Here is a 22,780-nt window from a genome sequence, read left to right on the forward strand (position 1 = left end):
TATTTCCTAAGTAGTTTGTTTGGAAATTTGGATCCGTGGTTTTCATGACACATCTTAACTACCAGCCATAAAGCCAACCTTCAAATGCTTTCTTTTCTTTTCTTTTTCAAATCCAGATTACTTTATTTTTGTTTTGTTTTTTAAAAATTTTTCTTGTGTTATGTTAATCACCATGAAAGACAGCATTAGCTTTTGATGCAGTGTTCCAAGATTCACTATCGTGCCCTCCTTTTGCTTTGCTCATCAAGTCCAGTGCAGTGGTTGTGCAGCTTTATGGATCTGCTGGTGAACATGAATTATTCCTGCCCCAGTGCTCTGGAAGTGCTGCCGTTAGAGGTCTAACTCTCTGACACCAGCAGGGTCTGTCCACATGTCCACCTTCTCCACTGTGCACTGTGAGCTCTTGGGAGGATGGCACAGTAATTTGTTCATCTTCATTTCCTAGCAACAGACATGGTGTCCAGCATATAGAATGTGCTCAATAAATGATTGTTGGATGGATGAATGAATGGTAACTGATGGACACTGAGAACCTTCTTAAATTCTTTCAGCGCTTTTAATTGTTTTCCTAAGCAGTAGAGGCCCATGCTCATGCCCTCACTGTCTCTTCCTGTTTAACTATCAACTGATACTTGCAATTCCTTTTTACACCAGTTACCCTCTGTGCTGAGCCCAGTTGGCTTCCCTTGCCCTCAGGGTACGGGCATCACTGGGTACAGCCTTGAAATATGGGCTGACAAAATAAACAGTGATGACCTTTCCTTGCTCTATTTTCACATAAGTGTTTTTATTAAGGGACTGTTTCTAGCTGAATTGTTGAGAAGACCAACTCACATCACCAAGTCCCTTACTCATTTCCTTGCATTGCTTGTTAGTGGTTCAAGAAAAGGAGGATTCTTGAGCCCACAGTTTGTCATCCCCTTAAGAAGATTGTGTTGCTGGGGCACCTGGGTGGCTCAGTGAGTTAAACCTCTGCCTTTAGCTCAGGTCATGATCTCAGGGTCCTGTGATCGAGTCCTGCATTGGGCTCTCTGCTCGGCGGGGAGCCTGCTTCCCCCTCTCTCTCTGCCTGCCTCTCTGCCTACTTAGGATCTCTCTCTGTGTGTCAAATAAATGAGTGGAATCTTTAAAAAAAAAAAAAAGAAGAAGAAGAAGAAGAAGAAGACTTGTGTTGCTTTTACTAAGCTATAAAAAGTTAAGGGAAAAAAGCACTATGATGACTTTCATTAGATTTAGACTCTCCTAACTGACTGGTTTTATGCTTTCTTCCAAGTCTTCCATGCAAGTTACAGCACTGAGAACTGCCATGTCAAGGTGTCAGCATTTCATGTCCCATTTCTCCTCACCATCACTGAGTCCCGTGATTTCCCTTCACACAGTTGAGTTGACCTCTTTTTGTATCTGTTTTGTGTTCACAGCTGGTGAAAATAATAACCTTATATTTATGAACCAACTAACCTCTGAACACCTGCTGTGGGATAGGCACCACACAAAATTGTGGAGACTCAGAAAAGAATTTGATATGTCCGTGGTCCCCTGAGGCTCCCCATCTAGGGACTGAGTCGAGTAGACCAGTAGAGCTGTGTGTGCAAGGCACGGTGGGAGTGAGTGGGGGAGGTGGCTGTAGCACTCACTTCTGCCTGGGCAAGGTGGTGGGACTAGGGTGGAGAAGGTTCTTTATTGCGAAGGTTAGGTTTGAGTCAGACCTGAAATGCAGATTGTAATTCATTCAGCACATGAGAAGAGGATGAAAATTCTACAGATAGTAGAAGTATGTATGAAGGCTCAGAAATACGGAAAACATGATGAGTTTGAAATGATTTTTTGAAATGGTTTGAAAGCAGGCAGAGTTGGTCTCCAAACATACCAGCTAAATATGAGCCCTGAGCTCAGAGCATGGGTGGGAAGGAGATGTGTTTGGAAAAATTAATTCGGGTTAGATCACAAAGGTCTTGAATGTCGTAACATGGATCTGGGCTTATGTGTGTGAATGTGCATGCATACAGGCATATGTGTGATGGGAAGGTGGATATTTTCACTGAAGAATTTTAAATTAATGAGTAAAAACTGTGCTTGATCAAGAGCTCTTCCACAAATCCTGGCTAACCTATTCTACCTGATGCACTATTTTTCTTCCTGAAGTAGATTGTCTTGGAACGTCCTTCCTGGAAGCCATCTTGTTCAGTTTAACCCACTCCTCCTTGTTATTTTAACCTAAGCCCAGGTAACGAAGGCCAAGATTTTAATTGTCTCCAGCGTCAGGCAGTATAGGGCTGGTGTTGATTTGAGAAGGTCCTGGAGAGTGAGAGGAGAAAAGCAATGGACTTTGTGCCTCGGAGTGTTTCCAGTCTTTGTGCATTGCTGGACAGCAATTGTCCCAGCCTAGCATTGCTGGAGCTCCTTACAGCAGGCTTTGTAAAGATTTAGCTGAAAATCAACTTACGGATTCCTGCCTAATTGGCTTGGCCAGGTTTAATCTGTTACTGGTCAAGCCAAGCTGGCTTCTATTATGCAGTGCACGGAGGGTTCCCGGTGATGTTCTTATCCTAATGCAGGCTGGCTGTTTGTAGAAGTCAATCTTGGTGTTGGTGAAGGCCAGTATCATTGTGTCCTCTGAGGTGAACCTAGAAGGACGCCCATCTGATACAACCTTTAGGTTTTTGACTTAAAAGAAAAAGTCTTGGATTTGGTATGTGTATGTTAGAGGGTTAGAGTTTTATATTTTTTTCCTCCCCCAGATAAAACAAAGCTTCCTATTTGATTCTGCCTCTTTGGGCTGATTCCTAGAAATGTACAGTGTACCCTGTCCAAGCAGGCAGCACTTACCGCTTAGGACATCTGCAGAGAGGGGGTCCTCATGGCCTAGGGTACCCTGCGGAACATCAGAGTGGGAACGGGGGTGTCCTGTCACTGCAGGCACAGCACCACGGGCCTTTCCTGAGCCCAACCCCTTGAGGTCATACAGGGCTGGACACATAGGCTTACATGGCAAGGAGAAAATAAGAACTGTGTCGTGGCCTTGGGGTAATTCAGGCGCACTGTGAGCATCGAGCCACCACTGAAAGTCGTTTATGTTGACCCAGGAGAGACCAAAGGGAGCCTGTAGGTCTGGAGAGTTTATGAAGGTAAAAAAACAAATCACCAAGGCAACCTCAGGGAGAGGGCTCATCTCTCCCCTGGAGATCACATGAAGAAAAGGAGGGAGAGGGCACAGTCCTATTTTCCTATTTCCTGGAAGACCCTGGGTGTCCGCGTGCCATTTGCGCAAGTGTGGTGATGGTGTGCTCTGTACATTGACAGCTGCTCAGAAGTAACCTGTCCCTTCCTCCCCCTGCCAGTCTCTCTGCCAGCCCCTTGTGGGGGCTTTGGAGGGTCTGCATGGTTTTGCTTGAGGAAGTCACTACCAAAAAGAAGAACACTTGCCCTGTAGAACTGAACTCATTAGAATCAAGAAGACCAACTTAGAAGTCCACAGATAAAGACACATTCATACATATACTTCAATACAGACATGTATTTTAAAGGTCGTAGAAAACCAGTCTAACATCTGTTTTGCTTTCCTTGTTGATTCCATCCCCTCCCCCCCCCCCTGCCCCTACCCCTTCCCCTGACTCTAAAGTGAATTCCTCAGCAAAGCCTGATTTAAAAGATGCCAGAGACCCTGTATTTTGAACTGGCTCCCAGAGCTTGTTTTTGAAGATTTCCCCTCCCACTCCCCACCGCCCCAACCCCTTCAGCCAGCCAGCTTGGCAGGCGTCCTTCCAAGGTCCCAACCTTGACAAATCTGCGCCTTCTGGTGATCTTGCCACCAACTGACACCTGCCAGTCCCCTGGGGCTGGCTGAGAACCCGCTGGGCATCAAGGACCACATGGAGACGGACAAGAGCAAAAACCCACAACTGTGGTCCCAAGCAAACTGCCAGATCAAAAGCAGTTCCACGCAGGTTCTCTTTCTCGAAACTTCTACTGCCTCAGGGCATATCCCTCTGTGAACGTTTTCTATTTTATTATTATTTTTTTTTAGTTTAGATCCTGGGTTTTCATTCTTTATTTGAATATTCTAGAATCTTGAAGCTTGTCCAAGAGAATGAGAATCACAGCATCATTACAGATCAGACCTGGAGAGGAATTTAAACCAGTCTCTTCAGGCCTTCTCAGTGAGGATGCTGAAGCCCATTGGGACAGAGAGAATTACGCAAAGACATATGGCTAGTGAGAACCATCTCCAACACTGGAGGTCAGGCCTCCTGCCTCTCATTCAGAGCTTACAGCCTAAATTTGTGTCTGGATAACATATCTGTGTGCGGTCTACATCGCAGCCGCTCGTAAGGGTTGATATTTATCCCAGTAAGGGATAATGTTATTGAGCAATTATTAGGTGGCAGACGCTGTTCTAAGCACCTGATTCGTGCAATATCACTCACCCTTGTGACAACCTAGATGGGCATCGTCATTCTCCATTTGCAGTCAAAGTAACCGAGACCCAGAGAAGTTAAATAACTTGCCCTTGGCACGTAGGGGCTTCCTATTAGACTGTGGCTTTCCCAGGACTCAGGACTGTGGTTGCTGAGCCCCTAGGGATGGATGGAGCCCTCGCCTGTCTAGTGAAAAAGAAGTGTGAGTAGATGAGTCACAACAGCGCACGATGAGAGCTGTGACAGGCAGGCGCCAGGGCAGGGCGAGGGTAGAGAAGGAAGAAGGGACTTCTCCGAGAAGACGGCATTTGCATGGGTTTCGGGCTGCAGAAATGTTGTTAGCTGGAGAGAATGTGCACAGGCGAGGGGGGCGCCTGCTGCCTTTCAGGAAGATCCCAGAGGGGAGAAGCCTGGTGCCTAAGGCAGAAGCATGCTGGCTGTGGGGGAGATGTGGAGAGATAGGGCTAGAGAGGTACGTGGGGATCAGACCATGAAGTACCTTCCTCCTGAGATAAGGAATTTGGCTGATAGTCAGGAAACAGAGGGGAGCCCAGAGCCATTTTTATGATAGGTATGTGCCAGGATCAGGGGGAAAAGGCTATAGAAGCCTGGGCAGACTGGACAAGGGAAGCACTTAGGGGGTTGGGCTGTGGCCCAGGCAGACGCGGTGAAGGGCTGGGCACCACGCTGATTGGCACAGGCCTCCTCTCTCCTTTGCTCCCACTGCTTCCATGGCTTGGAATGCTCTCTTCATCCCAGGCCCATCTTTGAAGACCAAGCTTAGGTGTTTGACCTGGAGGCTCTCTTCAGCCCCCACCATGAATGGGCTTGCGCTCCCCCTCTCCTGGGTCCCCGCCATCTCCAACACATTCCTCATTCTCTCTTGGCATGCAATCTTGGCACTCATCTTTGTGTATCTTTCTCTCTCAGCTCACCAAAAGCAGGACCAGAACTTTGCCTCCTGAAATACTTGGCAAGGTGCCTGACATTCAGTGAGCTCTCAATAAATGTGTGATGAATGAATAAACTTTCTAAAGACAGTGACTATTTATATGGAAAGATGAGGCCCAATTCGGGAAGTGATTTTTTTTTTAAGTGACCTTAGGGGTTGGCAAACTATGGCCCATGGGCCAATTCCAGCCCATTTTATGTACTGCTTTTGTGGATAAAGTTTTATTGGAACACAGCCAAGCTTATCTGTCCATGTGCTGTCCCTAGCAGCTTTCGCCCTACAATGGCAGGGTTAAGTCATTGTGACAAGATGGTATGGCCTGCAAATGGAAAAATACTTACCATCCGGATGCTTACTGAGAAAGATTGTCAACCTGTGAGTTAGAGGACCAGGATTAGTGACTGGAGATAAAGAGTGATGGAAAGGAGAGAGTCAAGACTTTTCTTATTGTCAGATCTCCTCACCACACCTAGCGCAGAGTTTGCTTCGCGGCGATGGCCTTGGCCCGTGGGCCTGCAGGCGCTGGGAGAGAAAGACCATAGCTGTGGGGCAAGAGGAAGCGGGAGCTGGGAGACCAGGGTGGGAAAGAGACCCCGTCAGAAAAGACAAGGGGCCGTGGCTGCAAGGCCAGGTTGACCTAGATCCTGCTTCTCCTGGAGAAGCTCCTCACGCTCTTCTCTCCCGTAGTCATCCAGTTTGGCTTTGTCACCCTCTTTGTGGCCTCCTTTCCTCTGGCACCTGTGTTCGCCCTCCTCAACAATGTCATCGAAGTGCGGCTTGATGCAAAGAAGTTTGTGACGGAGCTGAGACGGCCAGATGCTGTGAGAACCAAAGATATCGGTATGTCCCTGCCTAGAGATCATGGCAGGCCCTCGCCTCCGTCCTTCCCCTCGGGCTCCCTGCAGCTTCCTGCCATCACCATCTCACACTGGATTCAAGAGGGCTGGGGGAAGCCCTTGTCTCTCCATCCCTTGGAGCTCCTTGTCCTCATATCTTCGGGTGCCAGGAGGCCTTTATCCACACCCACTTGTCCCCCTGATTTCCAGACAGACGCATCTCAGCCTTCCTAGGCAAGCCCATTCCTGGGGGCCTCGCAGACCTCCATGGTACTTTGTCTGTGGATCCTCACCCTGGGCTGTGGCCTTGTTGTCACCAGACCAAGCGTGGCAGCGAGCTCGACGTGCTGCTTTCTGTCTTGCAGGGATTTGGTTTGACATTCTCTCCGGGATCGGCAAGTTCTCCGTTATCAGCAACGTAAGCATTCCCTCCATGACACCCTAGCTCTGTGGGAAGGGAGCTGCCTAGGGGGCCTCTAGGGGAGCTGCGGCTTTCAAAGCAAGGTACCAGCCCTCATTACCTCCCAGCCTTTTACTTTGGAGCTTTGTTCAAGGCAGCCCCTGTTAATAGTGCGTACATGCCTTCTGACTCCTCCTGCAGTGGCCAGGGCTGCGTGACGTTCTTGTTAGTTTCACTATGCAAAAGGTAATTATCCACCAGAATGCATACCTTGGCCTTAAGAGTCAAAAATCTGATCTTTCTCCGGAGCCAAGAATAATGAGGAAAGAATTCCCCATATCTATCCATCTCTTTCTTTTTCTCCTCCCAAACTAAACAATACCTGGACCGGTGCCCAGGTCCGTGGTTCCTAATTATGGTTCCTCCAAGCTGTCAATGCGGAGTCGCAATTATTCCCATGGATTCTGGCATGCGTAGGTTAGGATAGGACAGACAAGAAGAGGGGTCCTACCTGTCATGACCTCCTTAACTGCCTTGCCAGACATGTCAGTATTTCAGGGGAAATCCTGCTGGGCCCAAGCCAATGGCAGCTTTTTGCTCCTGCCTTTTGTACGGATGGTGGCCCGGCAGGGCCTTTTGTTCCATCTCCCAAGAAAGTCCCGGCGGCCTGGCGCATACCAAGAAAGCCACCCGCCTGTTTTCCTCCTGGGAAAGAAACTTTGGTTCTGGCTGGGACTGGGTTGCCTGTTAAGAACAGGTAAAATGACTAGAGAGGTAGAGAGAATCAGCCCCCTGCATTTTGAATGCTCAAAGTAGGAAGCACACATCTTAAGTCTGGCAGATGAGGTGGAATTCAGAGACTAGATCAGTAGCTACTTTGGAGTTGTGTTTACTAGGAAAGGGGCCTTGCATACTAGGCACTTTCCACCATACCACAGAATGACAAGAAGTCTTACCTCCCTGGCCTTTCTAAGACTTCTTTACTTATCTGTAAGAATGGGAGAGCATAAGATTACCCACCAAAAAGGATCATTCTGGAGATTAAATGGGAAGATGGAAGGCCGTAGAGCAAGAGCTCAATGAGTATGTTATTCATTCTCTAATATGGTTGTGGCCATTCATGCTCATATACACATGTAGGAAACAATACCTAAACTACATTTAAAAAAAAATAGCTTTAATTATTGGTGCAGAATACAGTATAAACACCTGCCAGAAAGATTTAAGATTTTCTTTGCAGAAAGTACCTCCACATTCAAACATGCCATCATTCACTCGCTATTTGCTTTGCTCCGTAGGCAGTTATAGGACACTTAAATATACCAGACAGTACATTGGGTACGCGTGGTTGGATCCAGCCAGACCCACTCCTACCCTCTCCGTGTCTCAGTGTTCCTAAATCTGATGGATGAAAGCACAACTTCCTTTATGTGCTGTGCTAAAAAGTGCTGAGAGACGATGGTCAAATGGAGGGAACGTGGTACCATGTCCCTGGTACTCCTGGCTCTCTGGTGTCCCACAGAGGCAAAGGTTCATCGTCAGCCAGTGTCCTTGCACGTTGCCTCTAAGTGGCACTCTTTTCACTCTGAGTAATTTTCTCAGAAATTCTTCCACTCTGCCTTGGCTTGGCCAACATCACTGTCAACTTGGATATTTCAGAGGGGCTCACTCCCGCCCGAACCCAACAGTCCACACTGGCTTAATACTCTCAGCAGCCAGCCACTGTCCAGTGGGTTCACTTACACATATCGAAGGTGGGAAACTGCATGAGCTCCAAGTAAGGACTTCTCTATCAGAGTGGTGTCTCTGGATGAGGAGCCCAAGAGAGAACCATCCCTCAGCCAGAGGGACCCTGTACCACCTGGACAGCTTCCTCCCTGAACACCCCGCAAGCCCCTGTGCTTCTGTCCTTCAGGCCTTTGTCATCGCCGTCACCTCCGACTTTATCCCTCGCCTCGTGTACCAGTACGCCTATAGTCACAACGGGACCCTGCATGGCTTTGTCAACCACACCCTCTCCTTTTTCAACGTTAGCCAGCTGAAGGAGGGAACGCAGCCGGAAAACTCACAGTTTGACCAAGAGGTTCAGTTCTGCAGGTAAACTAATCCAGTGGAGGAGGGCAGCAGCAGGTGTCAGGAAGTGGTAGATCCAAGGAATTATCTGGAAGATCTAGATTTATATCACTCTCCTCTCCCTCAGCCCCCCCGAATCACTATAAATCAATTGCAGTGGATCAGTAAGTATTTATTGAGTGTCTTTTACCAGACACTACAGAGCAAAGAAGTATATAGCCTTGTCTTTACCATCAAGGCCTTTGTGGTCTGGTTGGAAAAAGCAAGCAGAGCAGATGGGACAGAGCGTGCTACTGAAGGACTCTATCTAGTGTGGACCGTGAGCACTGGGGGTGTTCAGAGGAGGGGAAGATTGGTGGGGGCTAGAAGGGAAAGGTAGGCTTCCTGGAGGGCCCAGGAGGAGATGTAAGATGGAAAGAGAGTAAGCTACGTGGGGAGTCAGCATGGGCTAAGTCATAGGATGAGGATGAATTTGGAGTGTCAGATGAACATTTAGAGGCTAGATATTGTAGTTAGCAAGAAGAGCACTTAGAAGATAACAAAAAGGAACAGTTTTGGAAATACAGTATATCAGAACTCCTAGGATAATATAAGCCAAAACATTGTTGAATTTGAATAGATAGGACGAAGTCGATGATAGGAAATCTTGATATATTGCAGGAATTGTAATATGATGTGAGAATGATAGGTAAAGTGTAGGCTTGGGAAAATTAGTCTCAGAAAGAAGTGTGGACTAGAATTGGGGGAACTCAGGGAGGGCAGCTAGGGTGCTGCCATCATTCAGGCAGGAACCACGGCAGGCATGGTCCAGGGTGATGGAAGGAATTAGGAGGAAGTGAGGAGCTATTTACTGTAATACATGGTAGTGTTGGTGGCAAGAGAGTAAGAGGGAGCCAGAGCCAAGGATATCTCTCAAGGTTGGGCTGAGGTCAGAGGTGGGTCCATTGACAGGGAAAATGCTAAGAGAATCCAATTTTATGGCACATAGGATGAATTTGATTTCAATCACATTGATTAAAAAAGAATGGTGGGAAAGTTTTCACCTAACTCCAGGGCACACGTAAGCTGGAATTCCTAAGGGGTCCAGGTCAGAGTTGTGGTTGAAAACCACCAGCACAGGGAACATGGAAGCCAAGAAACAGAAAACTCCACTATTAATTCAAGAAGGGCAAATAAAGAGAGGAACAGATGGGAACCAATTTGGAACCTCATGAGAGGATAGTAAAGGACTTTGGCAAAGATCACAGCTCATATACCAAAAAGCATAGAGCAATAAATACAACAAAATCTAAAACCTAAGAAAGGTATTGAGGGATAAATGGAGGGCTTTTCTGGGCCATCCCCAAGCGTGTCTGACGTAAGTGCTGGTGACTTTCCATCGGAGAAGCAAGGCCTCAGTGGTTCTTGCCACCGGGGTGACCCTGGGTATAGCTGTCGTGTGTTCCTGCTTGATACCCAAGGCCTGCCGTCCGTGAGATGGCCGCTCAGGTTCAGACTCCCAGTCTGACGCCACACAGGAGAGGAGTCGATTGGTCCTCCCCACCCAGATGACCGAGTGACACAACCGTACCCTGTGTGATTGCAATGGAAGGGTATCTGGTCCTGGCCGGGAGAGCTGTAGGGCTACACTCTAGTCAACAAGGAGAAGGCTCAAAACCAGCGACCGGATCCAAGAACAGGTAAGTAAATTTAGTCACAGATAGTGATTTCTGTCAGCCTAGATGTTTCCAGTAACTGCATAGCTGGCGCCACAGGGAGTCTCACTCTGGGACTGAGGCAGGCAGATTTGCTGCTATGCAGTGCACAGTGGCCACTGTGTGCTCGTCACGCCAGACTGCCTGTCCTTGCAGCTAGGCTTTGGCCCACAGATGCGACAGACGTAGTTCCAGCACACGGAGGGTGTGTCCCAGCCGCAGGCTTCCCTGGTAGCATCCAGACTGGCTCCAGCAGGGTACATGAGGTCGGCCAGCAGTCGGCAGTGCAAAATAGTATTTCCAGAATCGTTTCTGTAACCAGAAGGTATAGGAATCATCTTTTCGAAGCTTCCCATTCTACCGCGGATTAGAAGGGGCAAGAATTCCCTGAGTCACTGGGGTTTCAGGGACAGATCCTGAAGTAAAACTCACGTATATCCAAGAAAGCAGGTCAGCCCCCAGGCACGGCAGGGAGAAGCACCGTGTGGGTTGTGGGGAGGCAGGGCTGACACTGTGTGTTTTGTGTGTGTGTTTTTTTTTTTAAAGATTTATTTGAGAGAGAGAGAGAGAGAGACCTCCCAGGTCAGGGGGGCAGTAAGAAGAGGCAGAGAGAGAAACTAAGCAGACTCCATGCTGAGTGTGGAGCCTGACACAGGGACTCATGATGCTGAGATCACGACCTGAGCCGAAATTAACAATTGGACACTTAACCCACTGAGCCACTCGGGGCCCCTTCGTCTTTCTTCCCTTCCCTTCCACTCCACTCCCTTCCCCTTCCCGCCCCTGCCCTTCCCTCCCCTCCCTTTCCTGCCCTTTCCGGCCCTTTCCCCTCCCTTCCCCTCCCCTCTCTCTTTCTTGGGAGAGAGGCTCTCCACAGAGCAGGGAGGCCAATGCAGGACTCCATCCCAGAACCCCGGGATCATGACCCAAGCCAAAGGCAGACACTTAACTGACGGAGCCAGCCCAGTGTCCGTCCCCCTCTGTGTTTCTTTAGTCGGTCTAGAAGCACTGAGGGTCTGTGACCTTGCACCTGACCATCGGAACTTCCAGAAACACTGTGAATATGCTTTCCAGATATATCAGGGGCTTCACTGGCTTAAACATAAAAGGACTTGAATGGGCCGCCACATTGAAAGTTGAAAGTAGTTCTAATTTTAGGCAAGATGATTCAGTCAAGTCTGCCTACACCGAATCTTTCTCCACCTCCCTCGCAGTACTACTCCAGTCTACTACCAGCAGCTCCTAGGTCCAAGTCCAAGTGGGAACATACCTCTTTCCCAGTGATCCTGCAGAAGTCTCATTGGCTAGGATCAGTAGGCGTGCCCTCCCCAGAACCGGTCATGGTAGCCAGGGGAGGAGCTGGAGGTGGGAAATGAAATGATCTCAGTCTGAAGCACCGAGTAGGAGAGTAGGAGGTAGTTGCGTGGGGAAAAGTTAAGGTGAATGGATACAATAGCAAATGTCCTGCACACCAGGTATTACTAGTACACACAGAGCAGGTCAAGCTTTGTTGTAGCTGCTTCCAGAGTCCCTGGACTGCCCAGCCAGTTCCAAAGCCCCGATAACTCCTCTCTCCATCGTTTCCATGTAAGCTGATGGGATTGTGGCTTATTGGAGACAAAGGGACCCCTGGGTGGCTCAGTCGTTAAGTGTCTGCCTTGCTCAGGTCGTGATCCCAGGATCCTGGAATTGAACCCCACATGGGGCTCCCTGCTCAATGGGATGCCTGCTTCTCCCTCTCCCACTCCCCCTGCTTGTGTTCCTTCCCTTGCTGTGTCTCTCTCTGTCAAATAAATAAATAAAATCTTTAAAAACAACAACAACAAAATCCCCTCTTCTAACAAAGTGGCAGAATTATTACTGGGCGCCATGTGTAGAAGTATGTTCTGTATTTCTGCTAAGAAAATGTTTCTGCAAGATGAAACCAAAATGATTTTTGGAGTATCTGACGTGATTTCCTTACCCAGTGCCAGTAAAGAGTACGGGTTCACTGTGCAATTATTTTTGAGACCTTACGAGAAAGGCTTGTTGTTGGTTCCATGATAAGGAATAAGACACAATGCCTCCCTCAAGAAGTCTAGATGGAGGAGATGAGCAAGTAAGCAAGCAAATAAAGTCTAGCTTTAGTCATTTATAACAGGGTAACTTCAGGGAGCTCCGAGAGCCACACAGAAGGAGGCACGCACCTAACCCAGACCCGAGTATTGCCGTGAAGCTTCAGGGGACCTAAAAGCTGGAGGTCAAACATTTTGCAAGTTTGGCCAGACTGATGCTCTTGTTGACGCTCCTTGTTCACATGACCAAGCTGGCCTGGGAGGGCTGGGAGGAGTGCGGGGGTGCGGAGGGGACTGGAAGGGAGCCTCGAGTGCTGAAGAAGGTCTGGGGAGAACAAGGCCTTCCAGGTAGACGAGCTCCTTGGTGCTGGATGGTGGGAGCTGGAGTGGCAGATAAGCTCTGAGGGCGAGGAGGGACGAGAATGTAGAAGCCAGACCGAGAAGAGCGTGGTGGTCTTACGGAGGTGCATGGACTCCCCCTTAGGGCAGTGGGGAGCCGCAGGGAGCAGGGATGAGATCACACTTGTCATTGGGGTTCTCTCTGGCTGCAGTGTGAAGGCCAGTGGGTTACATTTGAAACAGAGATGTTTCACTCCACGGTGTAAACAGGTGTCCAGAGTCGGCTCAGCCTATTATCTGGATACAACATACCAAATCGGTGTACTTTGGGGCTACTTCTCCTAGAGGGGCAATAATTATTGATGGAAATCTCTGCCTCAGTGGGTCCTACTTGCCTCATGCTGTGGGAACTTGGCCAGCTCACCAGCGTCTCAGGAGTTTCGGAGGGGGGCATAACCTACTGATGTAAGCCAGGCATCGTCAGTGGGTGTAAGAGGTAGCAATGAAGAAGGAGAGAGAGAGATAAGAAGAGAAGGAGAGGGAGGAGAGAGCGCTCTAGAGCTAGTCCCAAAGCCAGTGTTTAAAGCTGCTTCCGTGGTGGGAAATGAAAAGTTTGTCCTGATTTCTGGCAAATAGTGTTGGGAACTCGATGACCCTTCTTATTCTTAGCTTTCAGTGACCTCTGGAGATAAATGTGGTCACATAAAACTGAGGGCTCGGGCTCCAGCCCAGCCTCGCCAGGCATCGAGGTATCCTAAAAATAGCAGTAAATGTTGGGACATGTCTCCAGCTGCCCATTTGAGATGCATTCCCAGTATTTTGGGAGCAGCGTTCACTTCGGTCCTCTCGCTGCTCTGGCGGGGCCGCTCCATAAACAGTCCAGTGACGTGGGTCTGCGGGCAGGAGCCGACGCGGCTGACAGGGTGGAAGGGCTACCATGTCCTGGATGGCGGGTGGTGGCCCAGGTTCCCGGCTCCACGGGAAGGGAGCAAAGGGGTCGGCAGGGGAGGGCCTGGCCAGGGAGCTGACTTGGGCCTGGTCAAGCCAGTGGGACTGCTGGGGGCTGCCGAGCGTCATTGGGGGCGACTGCTGGGTTTCTCTGCAGGGCCCGAGTTCTTGCATCTCCCAAGGTCACGTGGCAAGTCTTCGGAGAGGCGAGTTCTCTTCAGTCTGAGGCTGTCTGTCATCAGCTCCGTGAATGCAGAGGGAGAGTCAGCTTTTCCGGGTGTTGCCATTACTGATCTTTATCGACCCCTGGATTAATGTGGCTCTCATTAGTTCCTAATTGCCTGTACTGTTTTCCCTCGTCAAGGGCCGGTCTCAGAAGGCAGTTTGAAGTAGCTCAGATGGAATGAAGATATTGTATGTAATTGTGTTTAGCAGGAAAATGACACTAATTGCCATTGGGACTATTAAAAAATTTTTTTTAACATACCACTGTTTGGAGTTGAGAACCGTATTTACTAACTGATTCATAATGTAACTAAAACCTCATTTTTGGAAAAAGCCATCCCTGATGGTTGATGACTAAATCCTCAGTCTGTAACTTCAGTAGCCTTCCCGCCCACAGTGGTGTTGGATGAGGAGGAATTGTGGCAGATGTCCCTGTCACTGTCACTGGCCACCCCTGCAAGGGAGGATGAGCGGAGGACATCTGAGCGGGGAGTCTCTCTCTTCCCCCTCCGCACCTCAGTTCCCCATCTATAGCAGACATGGAACGAATGATCTCTAAAGATTCTTTCTGCTTCTTTCAAAAAAAAAAAAATATTTCATGATACACGTAATACTAAAAACTCTAAACATTGACAGCCTCTCCGACTCTGTTCCACATCCTCCCTCCCCTCTGCCTGGTCCTAGGCACCTCCCCAACAGTACTCACGGCGGGACATTTCCACACGTCTTTCTCAGACTTTCTTTCGTGAGTTAACATCAAGTGAGCTCACAGAAACTTTACGGGGTTTCATGGCTTTGTTTTACAATAATGAAATACATTCGGATTAATGGGAATGTTATTTCTTTAGGTAGTGTATAAATTCAAACTCCATGTGATTTTTCATAGTGTTAGAACAATCTAGATATAATCTTACATTAATTTAGAGCTACAATATAATGATGATTTTTCTACCAGTTTCACTTACCGTGTATGAGTCTGTCTCAGTTAACGCTATAATTTTGCTCCTCAAAGCTTAGTATTAAAATGTGAGTCCACCGAATATTGCCATTAATTATAGCCTCTTGAAATTGTGACTTTTTTTTATTTAAAAGCAATTCTGTATAAATATGTATATATACAAAAGGAAAAGTCTTTCTTGATCATCCTTACCCCAGTCATTCTCTCCCAGGAGAAACCATTGTGTTTATTCTTGGTAGAAGCCTCCAGAAATCAGTCACATGCATTGTCTTATTTAATTTTCACTGTGCTTTCCTTTAACATTTAATCTACATGTACACACACGCAGGCTCATACTCATTTATTTATGGTCGGTGGGTGAGAGCTGGAGCACTTCTGTGTGCTCAGCACAGAGATGCAAGCTCCATTTTACAGATTAGAATGCTGAGTTTCAGAGAAAAGAAACAGGTTTCTCAGGGCCTTATAGCTAGTAAGTGACAGAGGCCACTCCCAGTGCACACTTGCTTTTTAGACACTCCAGTGGGTTTGTAATTGCAAGCCTCTCCTTATTATGAGACTCTCAAAATTAATATTAAGGCTCAAAGACAATAAAGAGAGCTCTGGAGGGGTGAGGATGAGGTCTAGGAATGGCTCCTAAAAATCCTATCTCCAAATTTAAATCCCAGCCAGCAGGTGCAGGAAGGGACCAGATGTGGGAGTTCTCCCAGTGCTTGGCCCCTTAGGAAGACTTTGGGAGAACCGCACTCCCTCAACCAGGGAGAAGCATCTGGTTTTGAAAGGCCTTTCAAAAGCTTCTGGGAATGGAGCAGAAGCTCTACCTCCCACGGGCCTGAGGCTTACCTATTTTGTGCCATTTACCTGGACACAAATCCTGAGAGAAGCCCCTGGAGTTGTGGCGCCAGCTGACTCTTTCTGATTCATATCAGTGCGAGGTGAAACCTGTAACATCTGTGCCCACGAGACTCAGAGACCCCCCCCCTTCCCCAGAATGCCAGAAGCCCTGGGAGCAGTTGTGTATGTGCTCTATCCTCTTCCCAGGAGCGGTGTCAGCCACCTCCAGGCAAAGGGGAAAGAGTAGCTGTTGATGATGGGGCACATGGAACGTTGAGGCCACTTTGTAGACCAGCATCTTGGCCATCAGAATGTCGGGTAACTTGTGAGAGAGCATAGAACCAAAGTGATAGAGGTAACACTGAGCTGTCACCTGGTGACTCTGAAGTGTATGCTTTTGCCAGTGCTGTGCATGGGGCTTAGACACCAGACGGACCTGTCTGACAGCTCATGTGTCGTGGTGGACACAGTGAGGGTCATTGGTCACTGGTCTTTTTTTTTTTTTTTTAAGATTTTATTCATTTATTTGACAGAGCCCAAGCAGGGGAAACAGCAGAGGAAGAGGGAGAAGCAGGCTCCCCACTGAGCAGGGACCCTGATTCGGGGCTCGATCCCAGGACCCTGAGATCATGACCTGAGCCGAAGGCAGACGCTTAATGACTGAACCACCCAGACACCCCATCACTTATCTTTTGTGGCCATTTCTAGTCTTAAAGGTCTTAAAGATGATTATCTCTTTAAGTAGTGTCTTCTTGTTACTCACTGAAAACATTTGATAAGCTTGACTTCTTAGGATGACACTGGAAAAAAATGATGAAATCTGAATTTACACTGGAATGTAAATAACCAGTTCTTTCCTGGTGGCAGAAGCTTACGGGAATAATATTCTTCAATCTATGAGTCATTGTTCATGAGTGGGTTAGGAAATCACTTTAGTCGGTCATGATCAGCATTTTAAAGACGAGAATAGGATAAGACAGGAGACGATAGATTCAGAAAATATTGGTTCATCGCACATGGCGAGGGTATGATTTTCAGCTCAGTGACGTATACTTACGTGTGCATTAATGGACAATGTATTTCTCACTACCATAGGTCATGGGGTTTTTTTAAAAGTTAGCTTCAGAAAAGGAGATATGAAGAGATGCATAACTCATTGAATTGTGCATTGTTCTTTTCCGTGGATCGTTTGTCCTCTAGTTCCTACCAGAACTACCTTTAGCCCATTGGCATAGTGGTGTTTTCAAATAAAGCTTTCTAGAAATATCTGTGTTAATCTTTCCCCAGATCTTTGATTCAGTGCATGTGTTTGTTAGATTTTAAAAATGTTTTGGACACTCAAAGGGACACTTCCAAAAGCTGTGGTGAGTTAATATCAGAGGTAGGACCAGGATTAGATTACTTATGGATTCTTTCCAGACTGGGAAAAAGATGAGTGAGCGGTGGCTCCTAGAGCAAGGTCAGTGAGCAGCTGTTCCTTCCTAAGTGGAGCTAGAACACGAGAAGAACAGACTTCGGTTGTAGCAGGAGAGATGGGACTGACCTGGGGAAGGGCGCTAGGTGTCGGGCCCGTCCCCCTGAGGTCTTGAGAAGAGTAGATAGATCCGCTTTTGCCGTGAGGTCCTTTGAGGGGCAGCTGGAAGGCAGCGAGCTTGAGCTTTTTCCCACCCGAAGGTGTCCCTCTCCATTTAGCCATGCTCTCCCTCTCTCCCATTAACAAGCCTAATCTAGGGCTGGCCATGCTTCTGTCCTCTGCCCCGTGGATACGATGCATCCCGCCGTGTACTGCTGGGCTGCAGTTAGCTTTGCTTTTCAGCCGGATGTCAAAGCAAGCCTGCGACAGCTGTGATCAGCTGTTGGAAGGGCGGGGGTGGGGAAGGGGCAGCTCCTGGCCTCCTGCCCAACCCTAGTCAACTGCTTACTGTCCATGTCTGTTTGTCTCTTCCTGTTGCTGACTCTGTCGCTCTGCCGTTTTCTGTTTGTGTGTATCTCTTTTCCTTTTCCTCTTTTTTACCTTCCTTCTTCCTGCATCTCTGTGGACAGTTGGAAGCCACCGTGCTTTTACCTGGATCTTTTAGGGCAGCTGGCTCATTCCAGGTGGGGAAGGGACAGAAAGCTCCCATTTCTGGGGCGCCTGGCTGGCTCAGTCCATTAAGCGTCTAACTCTTGATTTTGACTCAGGTCATGATCTCAGGGTGGTGGGATCTTGCCCTGCATTGGGCTCTGCGCTCAGTGGGGAGTTTGTTTGAGATTCTCTCTCTCCCTCTGCCCCTCCCCCTACCTCTCTCTCTCAAGTAAATAAATAAATCATTTAAAAAAAAACCCAAAACCATTTCTGAATCCCCTACCTCAAACCACAGCTGTTGGCAAGGTGCTTTGTGACAAGAGAGGAAAGGTCCGCCTTCATCCAGACTTGGATTCTCACGCTGACTGTGTCCTTGCTGGCCAGGAGAGAGACCTGGGCAAGTAAACTGATCTTCTCTGAGCCTCAGTGTTCCCTATATTCTATGGGGGATATCAGCACCTGCTGGAGGATGCTATGGAGATTGAATGAGAAAGTTTCCAGAAAAGCTCCTTGCTCGGGGATCGGTGCATATGGCATGCTCAGTGTAGGTCATTTTCCTTGTTGGCTCCTCGTCATGCAGAGTCCCCACCCTGCCTTCCTTGGCAGCCTGTACCCACTCGGTGGCCTAATACCACCCCAGTCCTTCCCCCCAGGGCTTGTTTTGCTTTGACTAAACGTCAAAGATCGTTGAATTCCATGGAGAAAACAGTTCCGTGAAGGGTCATAATTCTTCTGGTACCAGCTCTTGTCACTTTTCCAGGCTTAGAAAAAAAAGTGAGTCCGAGAAAAATGAGCCTTTTTTTTTTTTTTTTTTTTTTTTAGAGGCGGGGCAGGAGGGGGTGTGGGGAGCAGAAGAGGAGGGAGGGCTAGAATCTCAAGCAGACTCCCTGCTGAACACGAAGCAGGGCTCCATCTCACCACCCTGAGATCATGACCTGAGCTGAAATCAAGAGTCAGACGATTAGGTGACTGAGCCACCCAAGTTCCCAGAAAATGAGTGGTTTTTAACAAGAGTCATCACAGAATGGGGGTGAAAAGGCAGCGGTAAAGAAAATCTCTTCACGGGTCTGAGAAAGAGGCATGAGCAAATGTCAGGCACTGACATTTTGTTTCTTAAGCCACATGGACAGATCGTAAATGCAGTCAGTAGACAAGGATACTGACCAACCATCACTATGACAGCCATTCCCCCAGTCACTCAACCTTGAGCTTGGTTTGAGTCGGCTATCCTTGGGCTGCGAGAACACAGCTGTCTATGGCCGTGGGCCTGGAGTAGCCAGTCAGAAGGAAGCCTGGGGTTGTCTGCAGGCACCTGTGTCACCGCTGAGCCCACGGGCTGCTGAGAACTGTCCAGTTTCTGGGCATCTCCCTCCCCTCTTGAGCTCATGGGCCAGTGGAGCCAACAGGGACCCATGGTGCTGGGCTCCTTTCATGATTCCTGGGCTCCTCTGGAAGAATCCATGTGGAAGCCGGGAGGGAAATTAAAGAGAGAGTAGGAAAAAGGCATTTCCAGGCCAACACTGGGTGTTTTTTGTTTGTTTGTTTGTTTTTTAGGACTTTGGTCATTTTATGCAATGGACACTTGTTGGTGAGGCCGTGAATTCCTCCCTCCAGCTTCCTGCTAATTCCCACGTCTGGGAGCCAGGAGCTTGCCTACTGTTCTGTTTCTTGAGGGTCAGAAGCACCCCTTGCCCTCCATCTCTTCCCGGTCCTAACACCACATTTCTCTCTGGGCAGGTTTAAGGATTACCGAGAGCCGCCGTGGGCCCCGAACCCGTATGAGTTTTCCAAACAGTACTGGGCCATTCTGTCTGCCCGTCTGGCTTTTGTCATCATCTTCCAGGTAAGCTGGTCGGATAAGGAGGAGAAGCCCAGCTGCGGGGGTAGAGACAGCCATGTCTCCTTGCCTGCCCCTCCGCTCCGTGTGTCCTTGGTGCCGTGACACCGGGGTCCCCGAAAGCGGAGGAGGCAGGAAGCGCTCTCAAGAGGACCTCCATTAACGGGTAAATTGGCAGAGAACAGAACTCAGAGTAAGGTTACAGGACATATGTGGGGTAAGATGCAGGGTGGAGATAGATTCCCACTGAGACCTAAGACAAGAAAGGAAGCGAGAAAGGCAGTGGGGACCAGAGTCTCAACCCTGAAGCAGACAAACAGCCCCGTCTGGTCTCCGCAGCCCAAGAAGGGGCTCGGGTTCGAAACCGTTCTTCTTGATCTCAGCTGGCTCCCTCCTTTGTTAGTGTGCTCTGGCCCCTGAGACACCTGGCGAGGAGGGCCCCAGAGCCATCCGGCCATGCCTCTGGATGAATAGCAAACTCGAGCCCCCCGATTGCTATCTCTGACAATAGCCATAGCTCAGGTTGCACGGCTGAGAGCCGTGGGCACGCAGCCCCAGGTCCCACGCGGGGTCCTGCCGCCCTTCAAGCAGGAGCCCGGATCCTTTTCTCTTCCACTCCCTCTGGCTTTTGTATTCCCTGAAGGCAGATCTCTGGGGGGCTCTAAGATATCCCGCCCCAACCCCAGCCCAGGAAGTAGAGAAGCCCATCGGCTAGTCTTTCACCTAAAGAAGATAGCCCTTCTTCCTCTGGGGAGATGGGGTGATGGATTTGAAAAGCTGCTCCCCCGTGCAGGCGTCCCCTGGCTTTCCCACAGGTGACATGCAACTCTCGTTAACTGCGTAAAAGTTGATTAAAAGAATGTGACTTGAAGCAGCTCTAGAGTGTGGGAAGCCCCCAGGAGCCCCTGAAAGCCGCAGTTGGTCCCCTGGCCCTCGCCTGGGCCCTTCGGTGCGAGTGAGATTCAAGGTCAAGGTGGGAATAGGTTTGGAGCCTGGAATACAGCTGTGCCCTAAAGATCTTGTCCTGGGTCCCATCGCTGTCCCTAGACCTCAGAGTGTGTGTGATCTGCGGGCAGAGAGTGCCACAACTGGGAGGTGAACTGGGAAGAGCATGGCTTGGGGAACTGGCGGGAACCAGGTTGTAAAGGAGCGGTCACATCTCGGGCCGAGCTGGCACTGTTGTGACGTGGTCCCCGCTTCCATGGAAAATGCTGCCGGAAAGGGAGTCCTGTCGTACCTGCGCCATGAGACAGGGATGGGGCTCAGCAGGTGGAAGAAGGAGGCCCAGTACGAGTGCGCACAGAGGCTTGGAATGGAGAAGGGGGCTCTGGAGGCAGGGTCCCTAGCCTGGCCCAGGTGACCAGCTTCGCGGGATGGAAGAGAGAGCAGGATCGGGTGAGGGTGAGGTGGGCTGAGGCCAGTACTGAGCACAGAAACCAGATGTCCGTCTCTGAGCTGGAGGACGGAGGGCAGGCTGGGAACAAGAGAGGAGCAGCTGGCTCAGGGAAGCCCTAGGGAGGCCAGCGGGCCCTGTGCCCACTTCCCAGGGAGCGCTGGAGCAGGGCGCTGGAGGCGGAGAGCCGGCCAGGAAGGACAGGATGGGGACAGCCCCTCCCCATGTGAGCTGTTGACTGATTTCGTCCCAACAACCTGGGGGACAGGTACTCTCACTTCTCCACTTTCTACCTGGGGACCCTGCAGGGCCCCTCGGCACGTTGGCTCAGAGCACCTGCTAGTAAGTAGCCAGGCCAGAAGGACACAGTGGTGTCCTGCTTCCAGGTCTGTGCTCACCACAGCCCCCACCGCGACACCATTCCATCCGTCCCACTGCTGTGACCATTACTGACGGGGAGGGGTAGCGGGGGGCATCCTGGTGTCCCTTGAGGCTGGGCCTCTCCTCTCAACCCCTCTCCCTGGCTTTTGGCAGAACCTCGTGATGTTCTTGAGTGTCCTGGTGGACTGGATGATCCCAGACATCCCCACGGACATTAGCGACCAGATCAAGAAAGAGAAGGGCTTGTTGGTGGACTTCTTCCTGAAAGAGGAGCATGAGAAACTCAAGCTGACAGACGAGCCGGCCCAGAGGAGCCTGGGAGGGGGACGTCGCAGCAGGAGCCGGGCACCCAGCTGGGCCCCCTCGGGCCAGAGCCAGCCGGGCAGCATCGCGTCCTCTGGTTCCCAGCACACAAACGTGTGAGCAAGCCAGCCCTGCTACGGGAGGGACGTCGCAGCCAGGGACCTCACAAAGTGCGGCTGTGCACCTGCGTGGGCGTGGTGGCCTGCACTTGCCAGGGTGTGGCCTGCACTTGCCAGGGTCTGGCCTGCTGGGGTCTCGGAACGGTGTGCGTGTGCAGAGAGGTCAGAGTGAGCGAGAGAGTGAGCACGGGCAGGAAGAAAAATGGGGTTGCTTCTCGGAAACTTCAAGCTAAAGTTTCTTTTAGGTCCTCTTTGTATCCTTTTAGGGACATGGTACCCTATTTTGAGTCACTTGGCGAAAGAATGGGTATCTTGACCCCAGAGCACCCAAGGGGCATGAGCCTTCCCTGTGGAACCTTAGGTGCCCTCTCTCAGGTGGCCACAGGATAGGAGAAAAGTGAACCCCCATCCTGAGGGATCCCTCACCCCTTCCCACAATCTCCCTGAGCAGATTACCCCTGAGTCACTTGCAGCCAGGACTGTCCCAGCCCCACTGGGTGCAAATTAAGTCGCAGGGCTGATTGCTGCGGCCACTGGACTGTGATGGTGAGTGGCAGAGGTCCAAACCCGAGCTTGTCCTCAGTGCGTGTCACGGGGAGCTTGTGGAACTAGCTTAGCCATCACTTCATGCAGGCTCAGATTTAAAATAATAAAATAAATGGAAACATTCTTTATAAAGATGTCTCCTTGTCTTTGGTCCTCTTTCTTTCTGTTGCTTCCTACCAGTATTTACTGAGCACCTACGAAGTCCCAGATGCGGTTCTCAGATGAGAGATACGGTAGAGTCCAAGAGGGAAGATCTCGGCCTCGTGGAGCTTCCTTTCTGTGGAGAGACAGACAGGACGCCGAGGAATGTGTAGGATTTCAGCCAGTAACAAGGGCTAAGGAGAGATACAAGGATGAGGGAGGTCAGGGGCACAGGAGGGAGGGGGCTCACCATTTTACATAGCAATCGAT

The 22,780-nt window shown here is 49.7% G+C and overlaps 1 protein-coding gene across 1 annotated transcript in view; it reads left to right on the top strand.

The window, feature by feature from the left end:
* The window catches only part of ANO2 (anoctamin 2), a 335,951-nt gene extending 313,468 nt beyond the window's left edge, over window positions 1-22,483 (top strand). The window contains exons 21-25 of the mRNA XM_045071882.1: window positions 6,055-6,207; window positions 6,569-6,621; window positions 8,519-8,700; window positions 19,528-19,633; window positions 21,555-22,483. Coding sequence (XP_044927817.1) covers window positions 6,055-6,207; window positions 6,569-6,621; window positions 8,519-8,700; window positions 19,528-19,633; window positions 21,555-21,824 — 764 coding nt within the window. The 3' untranslated portion in view covers window positions 21,825-22,483. The remainder of the gene's footprint in view (window positions 1-6,054; window positions 6,208-6,568; window positions 6,622-8,518; window positions 8,701-19,527; window positions 19,634-21,554) is intronic.
* The last annotated feature ends 297 nt before the right edge of the window (window positions 22,484-22,780 follow it).

This window comes from Mustela putorius, unplaced genomic scaffold, assembly GCF_011764305.1.
Source record: "Mustela putorius furo isolate JIRA1106 unplaced genomic scaffold, ASM1176430v1.1 tig00003988_pilon_pilon_pilon, whole genome shotgun sequence".
In the NCBI taxonomy this organism is placed as follows: Eukaryota; Metazoa; Chordata; class Mammalia; order Carnivora; family Mustelidae; genus Mustela; species Mustela putorius.